Raw genomic sequence first — 20,808 nt, forward strand, 5'->3', positions numbered from 1 at the left:
TCTGTCTTTTTAATTTTTTTTTTACTTTTTAAAGATTTTTATTTATTTATTTGACAGAGAGAGACACAGCGAGAGAGGGAACAAAAGCAGGGGGAGTGGGAGAGGGAGAAGCAGGCTTTCTGCTGAGCAGAGAGCCTGATGCGGGGCTCGATGCCAGGACCCTGGGATCATGACCTGAGCCGAAGGCAGATGCTTAACGACTGAGCCACCCAGGCGCCCCCAGAATTCTGTCTTAACCACAAAAAACTTTCAACATAAGTACAATAGGGAATATTTAATGTAATTAAGTGCTTACAGTTTTGTTGTGCAAGTGTCAGAGAGATAAGCAATTAACAGAAAGTTAGGGTAATATTTACAAAAATATATCATTACTAAAAAATAAGCAATATGTATGTGCTTGTTTAATTTAAAGGGAATAAAAAATTGTTAGGCTATCAACATGTGGTGAGCTATCAGGCAGTTGATAAACATTTTTTCATATCAAAATTTTACAATATTAAAAAAACACACAACCAAATATGAACTCAAATGAGACATTTAACAAAGAAATAACAGATCTGGGAATCATTATGTTGATCATACCTCAGCACAGATAAAAGATTACTATCATTATCAATGCCATCAATTTTTGGTAACACTTACTATCCCAGTGCTACACTAAAGGATGTCTTTTATGTCCAGGAACATTTGTAGAAATAGTTCCTGATCTGTGGTCCTAAGGGGCAATTGCCCAGGCAGTAATTTGAGCACTGTGTTCTTAGCACTATGCCATATACTGTGGAGGATGGAAGAGGCAGCTAAATATCATTCTCATCTTCAAAGAACTTACTCTCTGGTAGGGAAGGCAAGCTTATGGACAATCCAGACAGTATATGATACATGATGACAATACATAAATCAAGTTAGTGCATTAAGGTAGCAGTCATCCACTTACATAGATCAAGGTTAGAATGTGAAATGATTTTGTATGAACCTTCTAGACTTTGGTCTATGCAAAACTGAGAAGTAGGTGAAAGTTACCTTTGATATTTATGCATCTCTCCTATGAGCTTTCTTTCCAATGCTGGTGGAATAGATGATTCCCCAGGCTCCTGTGGTTTTGGGAAAGAGCCTACTCCCTACTCTTCATACACCCTGCTATGAGAACATCCCCAAAAGTGTATTACTGACTGAATCTATTTTGTCTGGAACTTCAAATCCAGATGGCATCTGGAGGGAATAGTATCTTGGGCACTGACAATAATACCTTCACCTATCCCTCAACTCTCAATGGAGTGAGTAAATAATGACTTGGGATCCCATCTGTAAAAGTCTGCCCTCCCTGTGGTGCATAATTAATAAATGCTAAGTGGTGGGATTCTGAATAGAAATTCCATAAAGATTGTAGAAGAGTAAGATCAATGACTCTGAAGTGGTAGATCCATTTCTATTCATTTCTCACCAGATGGCATCATTGTCCCAGCTCCACAAAGTAGAACCAAGGAGTCATTCTTGATGTGTCCCTCTATCCCCCTTTGTCACAAAATCCTATTAATCTTTTCTCATAAATGTCTTTTGGGAATCCATCTCTTTCCTTTCTCTTCTTCTTGATTTACGTAGCAGCTGAACTTTTCATGTTTATTTGTAAGACTGTATGCTCCATGAAAGCATAGATCCTTTCTGATTTCCTCCCATCATTGTATCTCAATTGTATAGTAATAATATATACTTAATCAACAAATAAATGAGTTAGAAGTTGCACTAGACCTTAAATCTTTGTAAGATTTGGACAGAAATGAAAGGAAAATAATAATTGTAAAAGAATAAACATAAGGCAAAGGATAAAAGAAAGAATTACTATGGCTTACTCATAGGCTAAAAATAAGATTGACTAGAGCTAAAGGTGGATTTGGGAAAGTAAATGGTAAATAATTTTCCATAGAAGGCATGGGGTCAGATTATAGAGGCAACAGTTTATGCTTGCTCTGGTAGGAAAGTGGAGATTTTTAAGTATTGTCATGATAAACTGGAAGCAGAACTTAAATATGTGCTAGTTGAAACAAAGAGACAGTATTAATTCAGATGTGATATAACGAGGACTTAGACTTGGGAGAGAGCAGTAGAGATTATGAGGGAAAGGTCTAGAAAGGGAAACGAAATATTTTAAAGAAAAAGAACTTGGGCTGTGGTAAGTGAATGTGGGGTATGGATATAATTATCTTCATTCACACGTATTTAATGACACCCTCTAGACCTGTTTTTATGCAGCAACTTCCAGATCCACTTAATATGTAGCTGTTTTTAGTAATGTTTATGTATTATAGAAAATAAAATATGAAAAAGTGCTCCAAACCAGGGTGTCTCAACCTCAGCACTACTGACATTTTAGATTGGATAATTCTTTATGATGGGGGCTGTCTTGTGCATTGTAGGGACGTCAGCAGCGTCCTCAGCCTTTCCCAATAGATGCCAGTAGCACCCACATATCCACCTGTGACAACAAAAATGTTCCCTTGGTGAGGAGGAGCAAAATCTCCCCCACTGGAGAACCACTGCTCTAAAGGTATATAGTCTTATAAAGTACACAAAATCATCATTGTAATATTTATTATTACATAACAAACACATTTTCATTTCATTTCAGAAACTGATACTTTGTTAGGGAAAATACATCCTTCATTAAATATAAACATTATTTTTAAAGGGATTTTTAGAAATGGAGGTGTAAATCTTTAAATATACTTACATTGAGTTCTAAAACTTTTCCAAGGCAATCAATCAGCAATGATGTAAGCATGGCTACAGTAATGATAACCACTGTTACAATAATGTGGAAGACCAATGAAAGATTCCCACCAAAAAACACATTGGCAATTACCTGCCAAAGAAACACATTATTTAGAGACGGATTCTCAGAGGCATGCAGGACTTATTAAGAAAGTATATCATATTATAGCACTTAGGACTGTATAAAACGCTACCAGTAAGGCAATCGATCAAATCTTAAGCCATACGAATGTCCTATCTTTTCCAAAGTACTTACACATAGACAAACACACATTTCAATAACATGTATTCTTTGCCAAATTATTAGACAGGTGGTATATTATATTACAGACCCAAAACATGGCATATAATGGGTGAAAAATATATTTCTCAAGTGTAAGAAAGATCTTAGGAAGTTGCCTTATAAGGTATTTGAGTCCAACAAGGTCATCACTAACAGAATCTATGGATGGTATTTAGATTTTTGAATGAGAGGAGATTGGAGAGAGTCAACCAATCTAAGAAAACAAATAGTGATCTGGATAAAAAAGATCAAATAGAATTTAGAACTAGAAGAGCTTTAGTTACCTAGATCCATCTTTCTTCAGTGATCAGCTTTACAGCAATCCTGAAATGTCCTTGTTCTACCTTGGCTTGAGGTAGGGCTTAAAACATGGGTAGGATTTAGAGCAGAATTAGAGACTGAGACAACAGTGTGAAAAGAGCAAAAGAAGAAAGAAGAACAGGAAAGATACCTATGGAAGACAAGAAGGAGACAATCTGAATAGGGTTGACTCTGCAAGAGAACCCTGAGACAAGAGTTGGAAATGGTAGAAGGTCAGATGCTGGGGGACCTTAATGAAGCCAACCCTCCAAGCTGTTACTTACCTAACGTTCCTAGATAAGAAACATTCCTCACAGACTGGACACTGCCATAACCCTGCTAATAATTACTGGGAATATTAATAACTTTTACTCATTTATGGTTTTACAGTTGGTGATGTTTTTTAAATATTTAAAATTCATTCTTATAGAAGCCTCTAATATATGATTATAATAGTAGAAAATCACTGTGTGTGGCAGGCTACTGAGAGATATTCATTAGGGGTATGGACAGGCTTTTTGGCACCCTCGTATGTGGCTGGCTACTTTACCTATGAGTAGAAATGGCTTTGACTGTGTTTATGCTAAGTGTGTGTGTGTGTGTGTGTGTGTGTAGAAAGGAGAGAAAAAGGAAATGAATGAGTGAAGTATATTTGAGGTTCCTCTGCCTAGTATTTGCTATCATGGCAGAGATCTTGAGTTAGTTCTATCTTCCTGTCATGGCAGCTAGAAAAGAAACAAGTTCCAAGAACTAAAGACATAAACTGTGCAGGTGGAGTGACTCAGACTGTCCACAAGCAGTTCACCAGAAGCCACATGAGAATGTAGCATCTGTTACCCTTGACCTACAGATCAGATTTGAACCCAAAGTACTGGGCAGAAGCTAAAATAAAACCATTTCCTGCATCTAACAAGAGCAAAAAATTTTTCAAGTTTCTTAGATTTGAAAAATCTTCATAAAGTAAATTTCAGTCTACTTCTCCCTTATATTCAAGGTAGAGAACTAGCCTGTGAGTTACACATTTGTAAGTGAGGACAAGTGCTAATTGTAAAGGATATACATAGTGCTGAACAATTCCTTATTCCATTTCCCTGAGCAGTTCCTTACCCCCAGAACTGGCATAAGGAAAGCACTGGTCTTCCTCTAGAAGCCTGCTGATTAGTTAGCGTATTTAAAGCTCTGTAGGCGGTTCACTTCACACATTAGACCCATTCACATGGTGCACTGTGTAAACAGCCTCTAGGAATAGATCCTAAAACTAAGCCCTTTTCAGTGTGATTGCTGAAAGAACCACTGTGAAGCAGGATCATGTTTTTCTGCTGAGTGGTACAGTGGATTTTTCGCTGACTGTATAAGGGATTCCCGACAAGCTATCCAGCTTTACAGAAAAAGAATGATTTCTTTTTCACTTAATCGTCCTTTGCAAATCCATATATATAGTACAAGTACATCACAAATACATATATATGTGATATACTATCTTTATTATTTTACATGGTGTAAAAATAAGTATATTTGTATAAATATATAAATAAAATATATCTGTAAAACTAGTGGTTTAAATTGAATTTTGGTTTTCCATAGATAATAAGACATTTTAGTTTTTTCAAAATAACAAAACTGATCAAAATCTGTTCAAAGTTGCCTTTAATACACATTGACTTATAAAACATCTTAGCAAAAGGACGATTTTGTAAAACACGTTTTAAATCTTAGTACTTAATTTCTTTGTAAGAATGCTTTTAAGAAAAAACCACTTAGTTTGGCTCTATTAAAGGCTGGCATTCATTTTGGAATGCAGTTGTATAAATATTTATACTTATGCTAATATAAACTAAACCACCAAACATGATCTTCAAATCCAACTTTTGAAAAAGTAACTTGTAAACATTTGAATATAAATTTATCTTTAAACTGGTTGAAAAAGAGACTTATAAATTGTATGACTTGTCATGCACTTGTGAATTTGCAGATTTAAATTATTCACAAATCTTCCTAAATTAAATGTAGTAGAGGAATCGACTGGGTAAAATGTTGGAAAGGAATTGTGCTTACCTCTCTAGTCACAAAGCATTCAATTGGGTACGTTAAAATGACAGTGACTCCATAACAGAACCTTCCGAATGTTACCAAATCATCATTTCTGCAATAGTTTTCAAATAAGTCTCCTAGAGAATAATATAAAATAGATTTATTTCAACTGAATATTTGAGATAAATATCTAACAAATCAGATACTGGATATTTATTGTATAAGTGGAGCTCCATAAACTCCATTTAATTAATAGAATAGACTGCCAAGTCTAAATACAAGGTTTTTTGCTTTCAATAACTATATAATTATTTTTTTTATTTTATTATGTTATGTTAGTCACCATACAATATAACTATATAATTATTGACTGATATTAAAACTAGTACATTTTCCACTTGAGATGAATTCATCAGTGACAGTTTTTCTCTTATTCTCATTGTTTGTTTTTAGTAGATCTGCCTTAAATTTGTATCAACTTCTGAAAAATACTTTCATCCATTGTCTTCTGACACCTGAACCAACTCCCTAAATTCTTGTGCACTAGCTTTATAAACTTGCTTCTGGTCTTTGTTTCTGGTAAATAAGTGACTTCGTTATTAAAAAGAAAAAAAGTCTTAAAATAAACAAATTTCCTTTTGAAATGTTATTCTTAGATCAAGGGCAATCCTGAAAGGAAGAGTAGACCAGTACATCTGGGGAGCTGAATTTCCTGTATATCATGCTATAGGGTTTAATCCCAGACTGGGGGCCACAGCAAGGATTCACCTTTCATGGTATCTGATGAACCCGAGTGCAAGTACACTGATTCAAAACTGTGAAAATATGGTTATTTCTGAGGTAAAGCATTATATTTAATTAGTTCCAAACTAAACAATGGACCATGCACACCTTGAACCAATTCTTATTTAGAGACTACATTTTCTCAGACATCTATAAAGAAATAGAGGGATCTAATGAGGGCCCAGAAGTCATGTCAGCAAAAAGTTTCCCAATACTGAAACAAACAATATTTGGGCCTATTTCTTTCTTTCTTTCTTTTTTTTTTTTAAAGATTTTATTTATTTATTTGACAGAGAAAGACACAGTGAGAGAGGGAACACAAGCAGGGGGAGTGGGAGAGGGAGAAGCAGGCCTCTTGCGGAGCAGGGAGCCTGATGCGGGGCTCAATCCCAGGACCCCGGGATCATGACCTGAGCCGAAGGCAGACGCCTAACAACTGAGCCACCCAGGTGCCCCAGGTCTATTTATTTCCTAAATATAACATGCTTACATTTTAATATTTGGGTCACATTTTCCAGTTAGACTGAATAGAAAAATAAGATCAAAGTCACACACTACTTCACTATTTAAAAAGAAAACAAAACTATACTTCTGTCCTTTTTTCTTTAATTAAAAAGCTAAATGACCCGCCTCTGCCAAGACTTACTTTAATGACTCTTCTCCCCTCCTCCTATCAACTGGAACAAATGCACATTACTTTCTAGGGTCCCTTTTAGGCAGAAAGGGATTAAACCACAAGCAGTCGTGGCAGACACCTGCTTCAAGGTTGACTGAAAAGGTTCTACCACTCAGAAAAGAGGACAGAAGGTCCCTGTTCATTAACCTTCAGTAAAAAGTGACTGAGAATGTCAAGAACAACCTCGACTTCTTTACTGCCTCACAAGCTGAAATGTCTCTACTAAAAGGGAAAAAAAAAAGGAGCAAGCAGTTTGCACAGGTAAGACCAGATTTGCCTAAAATGAAATGGTCTGAAGAAACAATGTCAGCTTATTCCAGCTTGAGTCTAAGTATATTTTCAGGAATTATAGCTAGGTTAAAAAAAAAAAACAACAACAAAAAGCCCAAACCAAAACCAACCCGTCAGCTTTGTTATATAAAGATTTAATTATATCTAAGCAATTACCACCAATAACAACACTAGGAAGGTGTGACTAAGAAAAAGGGCTTATGTCTTACAGGGAAGGCATTTAAAAACCAAGGTTTTGTACAGACTGGAGCCTACAGGCCATTCACCTTGGCAAATGATGTAGCAATAGTGATACATGGCAGTGTTTTGAAACACAATTTTTATCAAGACTTTCACGGTCACTTCATTGCTGCACTCTACTGGCACATACATAGATTGTATTTTTGATGGCATTGGAATTATGTTAAACCCTTTGTTTTGAAGCCATTCTTACTTTTTTCTTTATTTCTTGAGAAATCTCTGCCTATAATCATAGTTACCTGTAACCTCTATTTGAAACAATACACACAAGAGTACCTAGTATCATCTGAAAACTAAGTGAAGAGGAGCTGGAGGATAAGAGAGCTTTTAATGGGTCTCATTTGACCAAAGTGGGGTAGACAGCAAGAGAGAATGGAATGAAAATTGAACTGGAAGTCAGGAGACTTGTTTTCTACTTTGTCACCAGCCAGCTTGGGCAGGTTCCTTCACCTCTTTGTGTTTTAAGCAGGGGGTAAAACTAGTTATTCCACTTACCTTCATAGGGTTGTTTCAAGGTCATATGAGATAATAGACCTGCAAAAGCTGTGACATGTTTGAATCACAGCATTTACCAGGGTATTAATACTACACAGAGGAGTGAGTGCACAGGTCAAAGGAAGAAGAGATAGCCACTCAGCTGTTGGGCCTGGGTGAACAGGGAAAAGAAAATAAATTCAGTGTCAGGTGGTGGAGGAGGGGAGGGAAGAGGTGGGGCTGGTTCTGTGGGAAAGATGATGTTTTGTGTTTAAGGCAAGAATGGGATAACTAAGTAGGAATGTCCTGCAGGCAAGAGGCTGGAGATGAAAAGAAAGGTCTGGACTAGAGTTTATAAAACAATGACAATCTCCAGGGAATTTGTTGAGAGAAAAGAAGGCAACTTGCCTGAGCCAGTTAATGGAAGGTGGGAGGAGAAAGGGAGAGAAGGTAAGAGAAAGCAAAGAGCAATCACTCAGGGAGAAAGAGTGAATGATGATATGGTAGTGCTCCTTCTCCTATGGGAGGAAAGACAGGATGTTCAGAACTGTTAAGTGATTCACAGAGGTGCATGAGAATCAGAACCAAGATTATTCACTTTGAAGAGTGAGAGGATGCTGGTATTTCTGAAAGTGAAGCTGCAGTGGAGAGGGAAGCCAGATTTCAAGTGCTTTTAAGTGAAAGCATGGAAGAAGAGAGGAAAGGAACTACAGAAACAAGTTTAGCAGTTCAAAAGGGAGAAAATCAGGAAAACAGAAACAGCAGAGGTGGGAAGGTAGAGGAGAGAATGGACAGAAGAGATAATGATACTCTGAAGTAGAATACTGGGTATAATTGTGCCCAAAATGAGAAGCGACAGCACCAGTCCATGTGAATAACGAAATATGATGAGAAGTGAATCTCTCATTTTACCTTGGGTGAAGCCAGTAAAGGTGAAGTATCCACATGTAGCAAAGAGAATACTGATAAGTACAGAAGCCAAGGTGGACACATGGATGATGCGGGACCAGTTAGCTACTGTGGGGTCTTCCAAAGAACCATAAACTAAGAAGCAGTTATGGTGGCAGATAAATGCTGCAATACAAAAAAGAAAAAAAAAAAAAAAGAGCACCATTAAAGCAAATGTTACTGGATTTCCTTCTCCTTCGGTGCCCATGGTTCTTGGTCACGTGGCTTCGAAGAATGAAGAGGTAGACCGGACAGAGTGGTGGGCAGCGAAGCAAGTTTACTGAGCAATAGCAAAGTGATAGTACAAAGCTCCTGAGGATGGAGGGGACCCAAGAGGGTTGCCATTGGAGTTTCTAAATCTATAGGGGTTTTTATGGGCTTGTTGGAGGGCTGTTTTAATCTGATTAACCCTCCCTGCACCTGTCATGCAATCAGATTTTTGTCATCTATCTATCACATGGGAAAGGGTGGAGGCCCCTTTCCAGGGCCATGTAAAATCCTTTTAAGGTTGGTTTCCTCTTAGGGCAGGGGCCCCTTGTCCCTGCCTGCCTGCCTTCCAACTGTCCTTCATCACAAGCACTAAGGTTCTCTTTTTTCTTCTAAAAATTCAGAGATGTATGTGACTTTGGAATGCTACTGAAGTTCAAATACATTAATTTACTAGCTATGTCCGAAAATAACTTTTTTTAACAACTGTAGGAATGAGAAATTTCACTCACATTAGGCTTATGTGGTCTCTTCATGTCACTCTTGATATAAACCAGCCCTATCCAACTTTCTCTCCCATTTTCCATTTCCTAGTGGCCTTCCAATCTTAAGGGAAATCTAAACAACACTATGTTTTCAGTCCCTGGCTTCCTTTCCAATCTGGGATATAACAGAGTAGCTTTAGACATCTGGCCAATTTGTAATACTTTGTGTGCAAGGTTTTGAATAAGCACATAACACTTGCTAGATTTACAAGTTAAAAAATAAGATGACTGTAATGAGTTTTCTGCATGAGAAAGAGACTTGTCCATATTAAATCAAATTTTAGTGATGAGTGAGAAAAGTTTGAGCCTAATTTTATGTTGGCGCAAACTAGACCATATGGTGCTAATAGGAAGTCTAAAACTTTGGACATTTGCTCTCCAGACACAAATAAGAAACTTTTTCGTTATACCGAAGACTCCATATTGAGAAAGGGCCTGTGAAATCATATACTCACCAAATGACATCACACCAAGAGCCTGAATGGCATTAGGCTTTGCAAATACCCAAGCATCTTCTGTTTTTGGTCTAGAAGATAAATCAGGTAATTTAATGAATGATCAAACAAATGCGAGCCTAAGCATGTCAGAGAACAAGAAATGGTGTCACAGTAAAAACTGAGTATCTTTAAGTCAGAAATTAATAAGGGGTCCCCATCAATCTTCCTTAATTGTAAATAATTTCCCAGGAACATGCATGTTATGTTTACCTCAGTCCTCTAAAATGCATGTCAAATACTTGGAAAGACTTTATTCTTATATATTTAAAATAACCACTGACTACTTAATTTTATGACATTTTTACTCACCAATTTAACAACAAACATTTGTTATGCACTCATCATTGAAGATACTGATTGAGGGAGATACAAAAATTAATAATGCAATGTTCCTCCTCGGCTAATCAATACTTCCTTCCTTCCCCTTGAGCTCATTCCCCAGGCTCATCCTACCCCAGGGAAATTCATAGTTGGCACTACAGTTGACTGAAGAAGGTGGACATGAGCTAATATTAATTGAGGATGTACTTAACTGTATTCTGGGAATTATCCTCTGATATCTCAATCTTCCCAGTAACACTCACGTATTATTGTCACTATTTAATACATTAGGAAAGTTAAGCTCCGGGTGGTGATAAAACTTGTCAAGCTTCCACAGATAGTAAGTGAAGCTGAGATTTGCTGTTCATCCCAGTATCTCTTTTACACTGAACTGTCAAGTGACCTCAAATTCCCACCTGTGGAAATACTTCTCAAAGAGGTTTTGGAAAGATATGAACTTTAAATTACCCGAGGCATCCTATTTCTTAGTGGAATTAAAATATTGGCCAGCCTGTCTATTGGCAGAGCTCGGTCTCCCTGGTTACCATATATCCCTGAGTAATAGTGAAGAGGCTAGGTTCTGAGATCAGACAGCCTGTGTTAGTCTTCTGCCCCTTCCACCTGTGTGATCTTAGGCAAGTGATGAACCTTTCTGTGCTTCAGTTTTTATATCTATAAAATGAGAGTAATAAGAGTAGTACCTAATCCATTGAGTTATTGTGTGAATTAAATGAGATAAAATATGTAAGATTTCTGGAAGAGAGCCTTGCATATAGTCAAGTGTTCAATAACTGATCACTCATATCATCAATTTATTAATATTATCTATTGTCATTTAATAAAAAGTAGGCAAAATGGCTCAAAGATGTCCAGCTTCCCTGAAAAGGAAAGGCTTGAGTGAAACCCAAAAGAATACATTAAGATAGCAGAGGGGAAAAGGGGAACGAGGGTTGTAGAAAGCCATAAATGCAATTCGTGTAAATGCACCTATTTCATAAACTCGTTATTCATACTCCATGTAAAACAGACACACACAAAAAGTCTCGTTTGCTCTGTCAAAGTTAGTGGAATTTATACATTGTATCTTTTTTTTTTTTTTATTCCATATTTGAAATGAGTGGTTACAGGCCCTCGAGAATGAGCCAGCCTAGGAGGGAGGCCTCAGGCTGTTACAGGCTTGCGGTGACTCCCGTGTCTTGAGGGGGAGCTGCTCCCACCTCCTGCCTCCACTGTTCTCGCTGCTGTGAACATTAACCGAGAAGAGCGTACGCGTCAAATGCCAAGGTTACCAGGGAAAAAGGCAGATTTTGTCCACGGTCTTTAAAAAATGATTCAGAAAAGGAGCGCTAAAAATTACAGAAACTTGTAAGATTGTAAGATTTTTTTTTAAGATTTTTTTTTTTTTAAGATTTTATTTATTTATTTGACAGAGAGACACAGCGAGAGAAGGAACACAGGCAGGGGGAGCGGGAGAGGGAGAAGCGGGCCTCCTGCTGAGCAGGGAGCCTGATGCGGGGCTCGATTCCAGGACCTGGAATCATGACCTGAGCCGAAGGCAGACGCTTAACGACTGAGCCACCCAGGCGCCCTTTTTAAAAGATTTTTATTTATTTATTTGACAGAGAGAGACAGCGAGAGAGGGAACACAAGCAGGGGGAGTGGGGGAGGGAGAAGCCGGCTTCCCGCGGAGCAGGGAGCCCGATGCGAGGCTCGATCCCAATACCCCGGGGATCATGACCTGAGCCGAAGGCAGTCGCCCAACGACTGAGCCACACAGACGCCCCATAATTTTGAAGTTTTTGTGTTCACCTTAATGATGCATGATTTTATGATTTATTTGTTTATTCATTTATTTATTTTAGTTTTTAGAGAGAGTGAGCGAGCAAGTGATGTGAGGCCGGGGTGGGGGGCGGGGGGGGGGGAGACAGAGGGAGAGGGAGAGAAAGTCTTAAGCAGGTTTCAGGCTCAGTGCAGAGCTTGACTCCGGGCTTAATCTCACCACCCTGAGATCATGACCTGAGCTGAAATCAAGTCGGACTCTTAACCAACAGAGCCACCCAGGCACCCCAATGATGCTGATTTTGTAAGATGGAAAATAATAAAAAAAAGATGTTGCAGATAGGAAAGCATGTGCATCCAAATCTAGGGAAAAGGACATTGAATATGGCTTTCCAATATTTTATAAAATAGCCTGAAATTAGAATTAGTTGCAGAATCAACCAGCTACACACACACACACACACACACACACACACACACACACACGCACACACATGAGAGAGAGAGAGAGAGAAAGTTCCTTGGCATATTTAGAGATTTCTGGAAACTTGATACCCATAACGATTGAGAAAATGAAGTTATATACTGTTCTGATTTCAGACTATAGATGTTGAAATACAAAATGAAATATCAAATGCAACAAGCAGTGTATAAGAAAAAATCATGACTAGGAAGAGTTTTTCAAATAAATGCAAGGGTTGTTCAATAATAGAAAAATCTGTTAATGTAATTCATCTCATCAACAGATTAATGGAGAAAAAAAGCTTATGCGCTCTCAAAATATGTAGAAGAGTCTACAATACAGTATTTACTTTGAAAAACATGCTAAGCAAGCTATTAATAAAATAGAACTTCCTTAATCTGACAGGAATATCTACCAAAATCTATAGCAAATGACACATTTAAAAGTGAAAATTTAGAAATATTACAATTAAAGGTGGAAACCAGATAAGGATGTTTACTATCACTGCTTCCAGACTATATCACAGGAATTCCTAGCTAATGCAATAAAATAAGAAGTGATAAGATACTTAATCATTGGAAATGGATAAATTATTTGAACACAACAGAATTGTGTCCACAGAAAATTCAGGGGAATTTGCTGACAAGCTATTGGAATTAATAAGAGTATTTAGCAAGGTTACTGGATATATGAAATATATACTTGATACATGAAAATCATGACGGTTGAGGTACATAAATAATAACCAAATAAAATGTTTTTTAAATGGCAGTGGCAATAAAAACACTACATATTTTTAAAGATATGCATAATCGTAATGGCATGATATAACTGTATGGAAAGACACATATAAATCGAGAGATATACCATATCCAATATATGAATAGGAGGACTCAATATCATGTAGATGTCAATTCTCCCCCAAATTAATATTTAAATTCAAAGAATAAAATATGATATTCAAGGAGAAAATATTTTTTTAAAAAACCCGTAAAAGCAACATAATAGTAAGGATTGATAAACCTGATAATGTTTGTATAATAAAATAATCCATAAACAAAGTTAAAATATAAAGATAAGCTAAAAACTTGTAAATGAGATTTGTCATGCCTAGAAGATATTCCAATAAGCAATGAACAATAGTCAATTGACAGAAAAGGAAATGAGAATGGTCAACATTTATGCTATCAGTTGCTCACTTTCCTTTATAATCAGAGAAACTCAAATGAAATCCATACAAAAAGACATTTCACACTTAATTCAACAATAGCAAAGTTGATAAATTGCTGGGAAAAAAGAACTTGAAATTATTACAGAGGGAACTGTAAATTGTAAAGCACTTAGGAGAAGAGTTTGATAGTATCTAGTAAAGTTGAAGGCACTCAAAACTTGTAAGCAAACAATTTCATTTCTACATATATATCCTAGGGTAGGAAAGTACACATGTGCACACAAAGATATGGATAAGGATGTTCACTAGTGCATTGTTCATATTAGCCAAACTTTGGAAACTACCTCAATTTCAAGCAATAGAATTGATAAATAAATCCCTAAGTGAAACATGACATAATCATAAAATTGTGTGCCATAAGAACAATTAAAAAGAGTCACTCAGGGCTAACTGTAACAAAATGGAAATATACAGCATACAAAGCTAAAGGAAAAATCATGAGTTATAGAAGAGAATGTGCGTTTCTTTTTTTACCATAGTGGTTATTTATGTATATTTTACAAACATACTAATCAATACTAGATATTGTTGTCAATACATAAATGCATAGTGCAAGTATAAAAACATAAATAGGAATGATTTAAACCAATTTAAGAATAATAGTTACCTCTAGGGAAAGAGAAATGAATTGACTTTTAAATATGATAGTCTATTGCTGATAAATATTGAAGTAAATATAGAAAATTATTTCAAAAAGGTCTAGCCCAATTTCCTGCTTCCTGAACTTTTTATGATTATACAATATTTTCTACATAAAAACTTTCTGGATCTGAACCTAATTTTTAGCCTTAAATTTCCATATATACTCTACAACTGAAACTACATTCTTCCTGCTTTCCAATCCCTTGTTCAATTCATTCAGTTTTCAACAAATATTTGTTGACCACTACCAATGTAGCAATCACTGTTCTAAATCTCTGAGGATACTGCAGAAAAAAAGACAAAAGAAACAAATCAACTATCTTGGACTATATTGGTGTATATTCTATATCATCTAGAACACCACTGTATTATAGTGTTTTGTTTTTTTTTTTTAAGATTTTATTTATTTATTTGACAGAGAGAGACATAGCGAGAGAGGGAACACAAGCAGGGGGGAGTGGGAGAGGGAGAAGCAGGCTTCCCGCTGAGCAGGGAGCCCGATGCGGGGCTCGATCCCAGGACCCTGGGATCATGACCTGAGCCGAAGGCAGACACTTAAGGACTTAAAGAATTAGTAAAAACTAAGAGTTTTTAACTAAGAGTTAAAGAAATTACCTAAAGAGGTTTAATTATTTCCTACAGTGTAGAGGCGCCTGGGTGGCTCAGTCGGTTAAGTGTCTGCCTTTGGCTCAGGTCATGATCCTGGGCTGCTCGGATCAAGCCCCATTTGTTGGGCTCCCTGCTCAGTAGGGGGCCTATTTCTCCCTCTCTCTCTGCCCCTGCCCCCTGCTTGTGTTCTCTCACTCTCTCTGTCAAATAAATAAATAAAATTAAAAAAAAATTTTTTTGCTATAGTGTAGCTTATGCTATATATTTCAGTATTGTTTACCACTTGAGTTTTCTGAAGGGCAAACAGAAGAATGGAGGAGTTGAGTATAACAATAAACAGAAAATACTTTGTTAACTTATAAAGAACCATGGATATCAGAGAGTCTTCAAAATAAAAAAAAAAAGCAAAAAAAAAAACCACCACCACCAACAAAAAAACCCCAACAAACTGGGAGAAACAAACTGAAATTGTTACTATGAATAGAGACCTGGCAGAAAACACATAGTACATAATAGTCATAATTGAAATACTATAAAATATGAGTCAAATAATTGAAATTTAATTTGTATTAAATAATTGAATTATAGGATGAGTGCTTTTTTTAAATTTTAAAGTATAATTCACATTAAATTACCTATAAACAGGAAATGGTTTTCAAATGATCATTCAAATTCTAACACATTAATTAACACACAACTCTTCTGGAGTATTTATTTTGTACAAAGTGAGGCAAGTTTTCTTCTGAAGAAATCCCCGAATAAGAACTACTCTCCAATTCCTCTTTGTTTTAGATTCTTCGATTGCTACTGTTGAAGTTTATTTCCCTGAGGAACTGAAACCAACTGCATTCACTGGTGTGTGTCTAGAGTTTGCAATGGAAGCCAATAGTTCTGAAATTAGTCCAGCTGAGGTCAATAGCGTCTCTTCAGCAAGTGTTAATGTTACCTGCTGATGAATGGACTAGCTTTTTACCTCTATGTGGTTCCTACCTGCTTCTTTTATTTACTGTGATTATTTGCTGACTACAGACCAAACTGTGGTTAATATCAATAAAGGACAACGAAAACAATAATGAACTTAATTTCCTCTGTGAAGGACAACATTTCTCATGACTAAGAAAAACCATATGGGATACAGAAAGCTGTAATAGAAAAAAAAAAACAACACAGGTTTTGAGGTCAGGCAGACTTGGATTTAAATCTTAGCATTCTGATAAACTCGCAGAGTGCCTTGGGGCAGATTACTTAATGACTCTGGTCCCAGTTTTCTCTGTTAAACAGAGACAATATTAATAATTCTATCTACATATCTGACATAGGGTTAAATGAGAAAATGAATGAAAGAGTGTATTATATAGTGGACAACAGAAGTTGGATGAGACCTCCTTCCACTCTCTCTCCCTTTCCTTATGTTACCATTAAAGTAACAAAACATGTCTTAGTCCAGCTATAAGGACCTTGCAAGTACACAAAACACAATCTTCATCATGGTATTCATATTCTTTTAGAGAATGAAGGGACCTTGAGGAAGTTGAGCTATTTTACTTAAAATAAATGAATGATTAATCTTGAGAGTAGACATACATGCTAGCAAACGGGCAGTCCTTTGGTTGATAATGATGAAAAAGATGGAATGATTCATTTATGCTTTGGATATTCACAGTAAATATTTAGTATTCTATTCCATAGACCAATTTTCTGCACCATTGGGTCTGTCAAATTGGTGCAACCTCCAGCCGCATAAGGCCATTTTTGACAATCTCAGGGTATGTGGAGCTGCTCACCTCACTCCAGCGTTTAGACCTTCGCGCAGCCATCAGTCTCCCTGGCTGAGCTGTAGCTCTGTGTTGATATGATAAATTTTGCTGCAGTGGTGTGGAGATTACCATCAAGAGAAGATAATTAAATGTTTCAATAAAAGAGGGCACTCATTAAACCTGAAGATATTTGACATCTAAAATGAATAGAGAGGCAAACTGCCTGATTATTTAATCACCAGATAATATCTTAGACTAATCACTTAAAAGAAAAAAAAGTTTAAAATTACCCTTTTACATTTTAAAGCTTCTATCTATACATACACGCAAGCAGGCACACATACACAAATTAAGGGTTATTCTTATTATTTTTTGTTATATCAATTTCAAATTATAGAAAGGGTTTTTATTCTGTCAGTATTGCTAAGATAAAAGTTCTTCCTTTTGCATTTTACCAAAGAGAAAGATTATGAAAGAATGTATTTATATTTTATCATTGGCATTGATAAAATATAAGTACAGTGACATTTAAGTTCATTTCTTGAACACTTAGCACTGCCTTCTTAGAGACAAGAGTTTCACTTTCATGAATTACTTGGAAGTTCTGCATTTTGTTTTAATAAGGTAAAACGGCTTTACACATATAAAATCTTGAGGCATGTGTATGTGCGTGCGTGTGTGTGTTTAATAGTTTTTGGAAGCAACAGGAAATATTCTCTCATGATTTTTTCCATATAGAAGACACAGTAACTTTTGCTGAATGCATAAAGGACAGGCAGAAATAATCAATTCCCAATTTTGGGTGCTAAATAAAGAAATACCCAGCAAAACAAGATAAAAATCTTAGTTTAGTCATTGTTTTTCATAGCTATCTCCTCCCAAAGCTTTAAATTAAGTGCCAATACAGATGGTAGTTGTTTTTTCTTTTCTTTCCTAATCTCTCAATCCAGTAATCAACCCATAATAGCAGCTGTAAACTAAGAGTTAGAGACGGGGATTAGATAATCCAGTAATTGGATAAATTTTGAGACAGAATTTGCTCATCATCCTCCACCTGCACACAGCTACAGCAGCTCTACTCCCTTCAGGTCACAGTTGCAAGCCCCACAGAAAAACCCCAAAAAAACCAACAACAACAACAAAAAACTTCTCTAAGGAGACAAATATATTTTCAAAAAAATGTTTGAATTTGTACTTAAATCCTCAGGCAAATTAATCCATCAAAAGTTAAACTTGGACATCCAATGAAACATAGTGGATGGGCCACATACATTTACTATCTTTCCCTTCTCAGACCTTACTAAAATGATATTAAAGGAATTTAAAATGGGGATAAATCCATGGGGGAGTGGATAATGGAAAAGAGACATCAGTGGAAAAGACATTTTGGGAACAGGAAAGTAGATGCTTACATGGTAACTGCAGAGAATGGTGGAAGTAACAAGCACAGAGAGGGATCTAATGATGAAAAAAGAGCTCAAACTCCCGTGTGTGCAAGACTCACAGACAATAGAAAGCTATGTCAGATGCCAAGGAAAATGGAGAAAATAAAGAAAAATTAAAGACATGAGATCCTGGATATAAGGCATCTAACACAAAAAAGAGGTAAAAGGAAGCCTAGAATGACAGTGGGGCAGCAAACGGAAATCAATCCATTCAGAAAGGAGCAAGGGGGTGGAAGACTCTGGGAGGGAGGTCTCCAAGAAAAATAATAAAATCTGTAGATTACTTTACATGTTTGAGCATTTGGTGAAGGAGTAACAAAAATGATCAAAATCAAAAGCTAAACTAGGAGAAAATATTTGCAAAAGACACATCTCGTGAAATACTGTTATCTAAAAAGTACAAGGAACACTTAAAACTCAACAATAAGAACACAAACAATCCACATAAAAATGGGCCACAGACCTTAACAGACACCTCACCAAAGAATATATACAGATAGTAAATAAGCATATGAAAAGATGCACCATATCATATGTCATCAAGGAAATGCAAATTAAAACAATAATGAGATACCACTACACACTTATCAGAATGGCCAAACTCCAGAACACTAACACCAAATGTTGATGAGGATGGGGAGTAAAAGGGACTCATTCTTTACTGAAGGGAATGCAAAATCATACAGCTACTTTGGAATACACTTTGGTGGCTTCTTACAAAACTAACGTACTCTAACCATACAATCCAGCACTTGCATTTCTTGTTATTTACCAAAGGATTTGAAATCTTCTGTTCATGCAAAAACCTGAACACGATGTTTATAGCAGCTTTATTCATAGTGGCCACATCTTGGAAGCAACCAAGATGTCCTTCAGTAGGTGAATAGATAGACTGTGATATATCCAATCAATGGAATATTATTCAGTGCTAAAAAGAAATGAACTGTTAAGCCATGAAAAGACGTGGAGAAATCTTAAGTGCATATTGCTAAGTAAAAGAAGCCACTCTGAAAAGGCTACATGCACACTGTATGATTCCAACGATATTTCATTCTGGAGAAGGCAAAACTGTGGAGACAGAAAACAGATCAGTGGTTGCTTAGGGTTGGAGGTTGGGGTAAGGGTGTGAACAGATGGAGCACAGAGGATTTTTAGGGCAGCAAAAATACTCTGCATGATAATATAATGATGGATACATGACATTATACATTAGTACAAACCCACAGAATGTACAACACAAAAGTGAACTCTATTATAAACTATAGACTTTGATGATTATAATGTACTAATCTGGGTCCATCAATTGCAACCAACGTACCACTCTGGTGGGGGATACGGATAAGGGGGAGGCTATGCGTGTGTGTGGGTAGTGAGTATATAGAAAATCTCTGTGGCTTCCTCTTAAATTTGCTGTGAACCTAAAACTGCTTCAAAAAACTCCAAGTCTTAAAAAAAAAAAAGCTAAACTGGACATCCAGCTAAACATGGTTAAAAACACAATCAAAGGGGCACCAGGGTGGCTCAGTTGGTTAAGTGTCTGCCTTCGGCTCAGGTCATGATCCCAGGGTCCTGCTTCTCCCTCTCCCACTGCCGCTCCCCCTGCTTGTGCTCTCTCCTCTCTCTCTTTCTTCAAATAAATAAATAAAATCTTAAAAAAAAAAAACCACAGTCAAAAGCAAGTATTCATTCTAGGAAAAAAAGGTGTACCAAAAGAGAAATACAACTAATTTTGAACATGGTGTTATATCTCCACATATTAGGGTATGGTCAAAAAGGAAAGATAAGAGGTGCCTGGGTGGCTCAGTCGTTAAGGGTCTGCCTTCGGCTCAGGTCATGATCCCAGGGTTCTGGGATTGAGTCCTGCATCGAGCCCTGCATTGGGCTCCCTCCTCAGCGGGAAGCCTGCTTCTCCCTCTCCCACTCTCCCTGTTTGTGTTCCCTCTTGCTGTGTCTCTCTCTGTCAAATAAATAAATAAATAAATAAGGAAAGATACATTTTTTTTATTCTTCTTTTTTTTTTTTTGTACATGATTAGTTGGCCACGGTTGTGGACATCCTGTACTCATCTTTTCTTTGGATATATTTCCTTCTTTTTTTTTTAAGTGTTCTATATTTTATTTATTTATTTTAGTATTTTTAATTTAAATTCAATTAATTAACATATAATGTGTTTTTTGTTTCAGGGGTACAGGTCTGTGATTCATCAGTCTTATATAATACCCAGTGCTCATCAGAACACATACCCTCCCCAATGTTCATCACCCAGTTACCCCATCTCCCCATTCCCCTCCCCTCCAGCAACCCTCAGTTTGTTTCCTAAGATTAAGATTATGGTTTGTCTCCTTCTCTGGTTTCATCTTGCTTCATTTTTAAAAGGAAAGATAATTTGAGAGAGAGAAATCTTCATCTACTATATAAGAAAAGAGTGAGAATCTGGAAGTAACAGTTACAAGCATATTATGCAGAAGTAAAGATGTAAATGTCAAAAGACACAGCTGAAATAGAAAAGGATTTGGTATG

The 20,808-nt window shown here is 36.6% G+C and overlaps 1 protein-coding gene across 3 annotated transcripts in view; it reads right to left on the reverse strand.

Annotated features, from left to right (window-relative positions):
* Positions 1-20,808, reverse strand: part of SLC38A11 (solute carrier family 38 member 11) — a 53,101-nt gene that overhangs the window by 6,916 nt on the left and 25,377 nt on the right. For 2 of the 3 annotated variants that reach the window (XM_036090448.2, XM_036090444.2), the window contains 4 exons: positions 10,000-10,070; positions 8,757-8,918; positions 5,405-5,517; positions 2,726-2,857 (listed from right to left, as the gene is read on the reverse strand). In XM_036090448.2, coding sequence (XP_035946341.1) covers positions 2,726-2,857; positions 5,405-5,517; positions 8,757-8,918; positions 10,000-10,070 — 478 coding nt within the window. The remainder of the gene's footprint in view (positions 1-2,725; positions 2,858-5,404; positions 5,518-8,756; positions 8,919-9,999; positions 10,071-20,808) is intronic. The other variant, XM_036090447.2, reaches the window with a different exon arrangement.

The sequence above is a fragment of the Halichoerus grypus genome, chromosome 4 (assembly GCF_964656455.1).
Source record: "Halichoerus grypus chromosome 4, mHalGry1.hap1.1, whole genome shotgun sequence".
NCBI lineage: Eukaryota > Metazoa > Chordata > Mammalia > Carnivora > Phocidae > Halichoerus > Halichoerus grypus.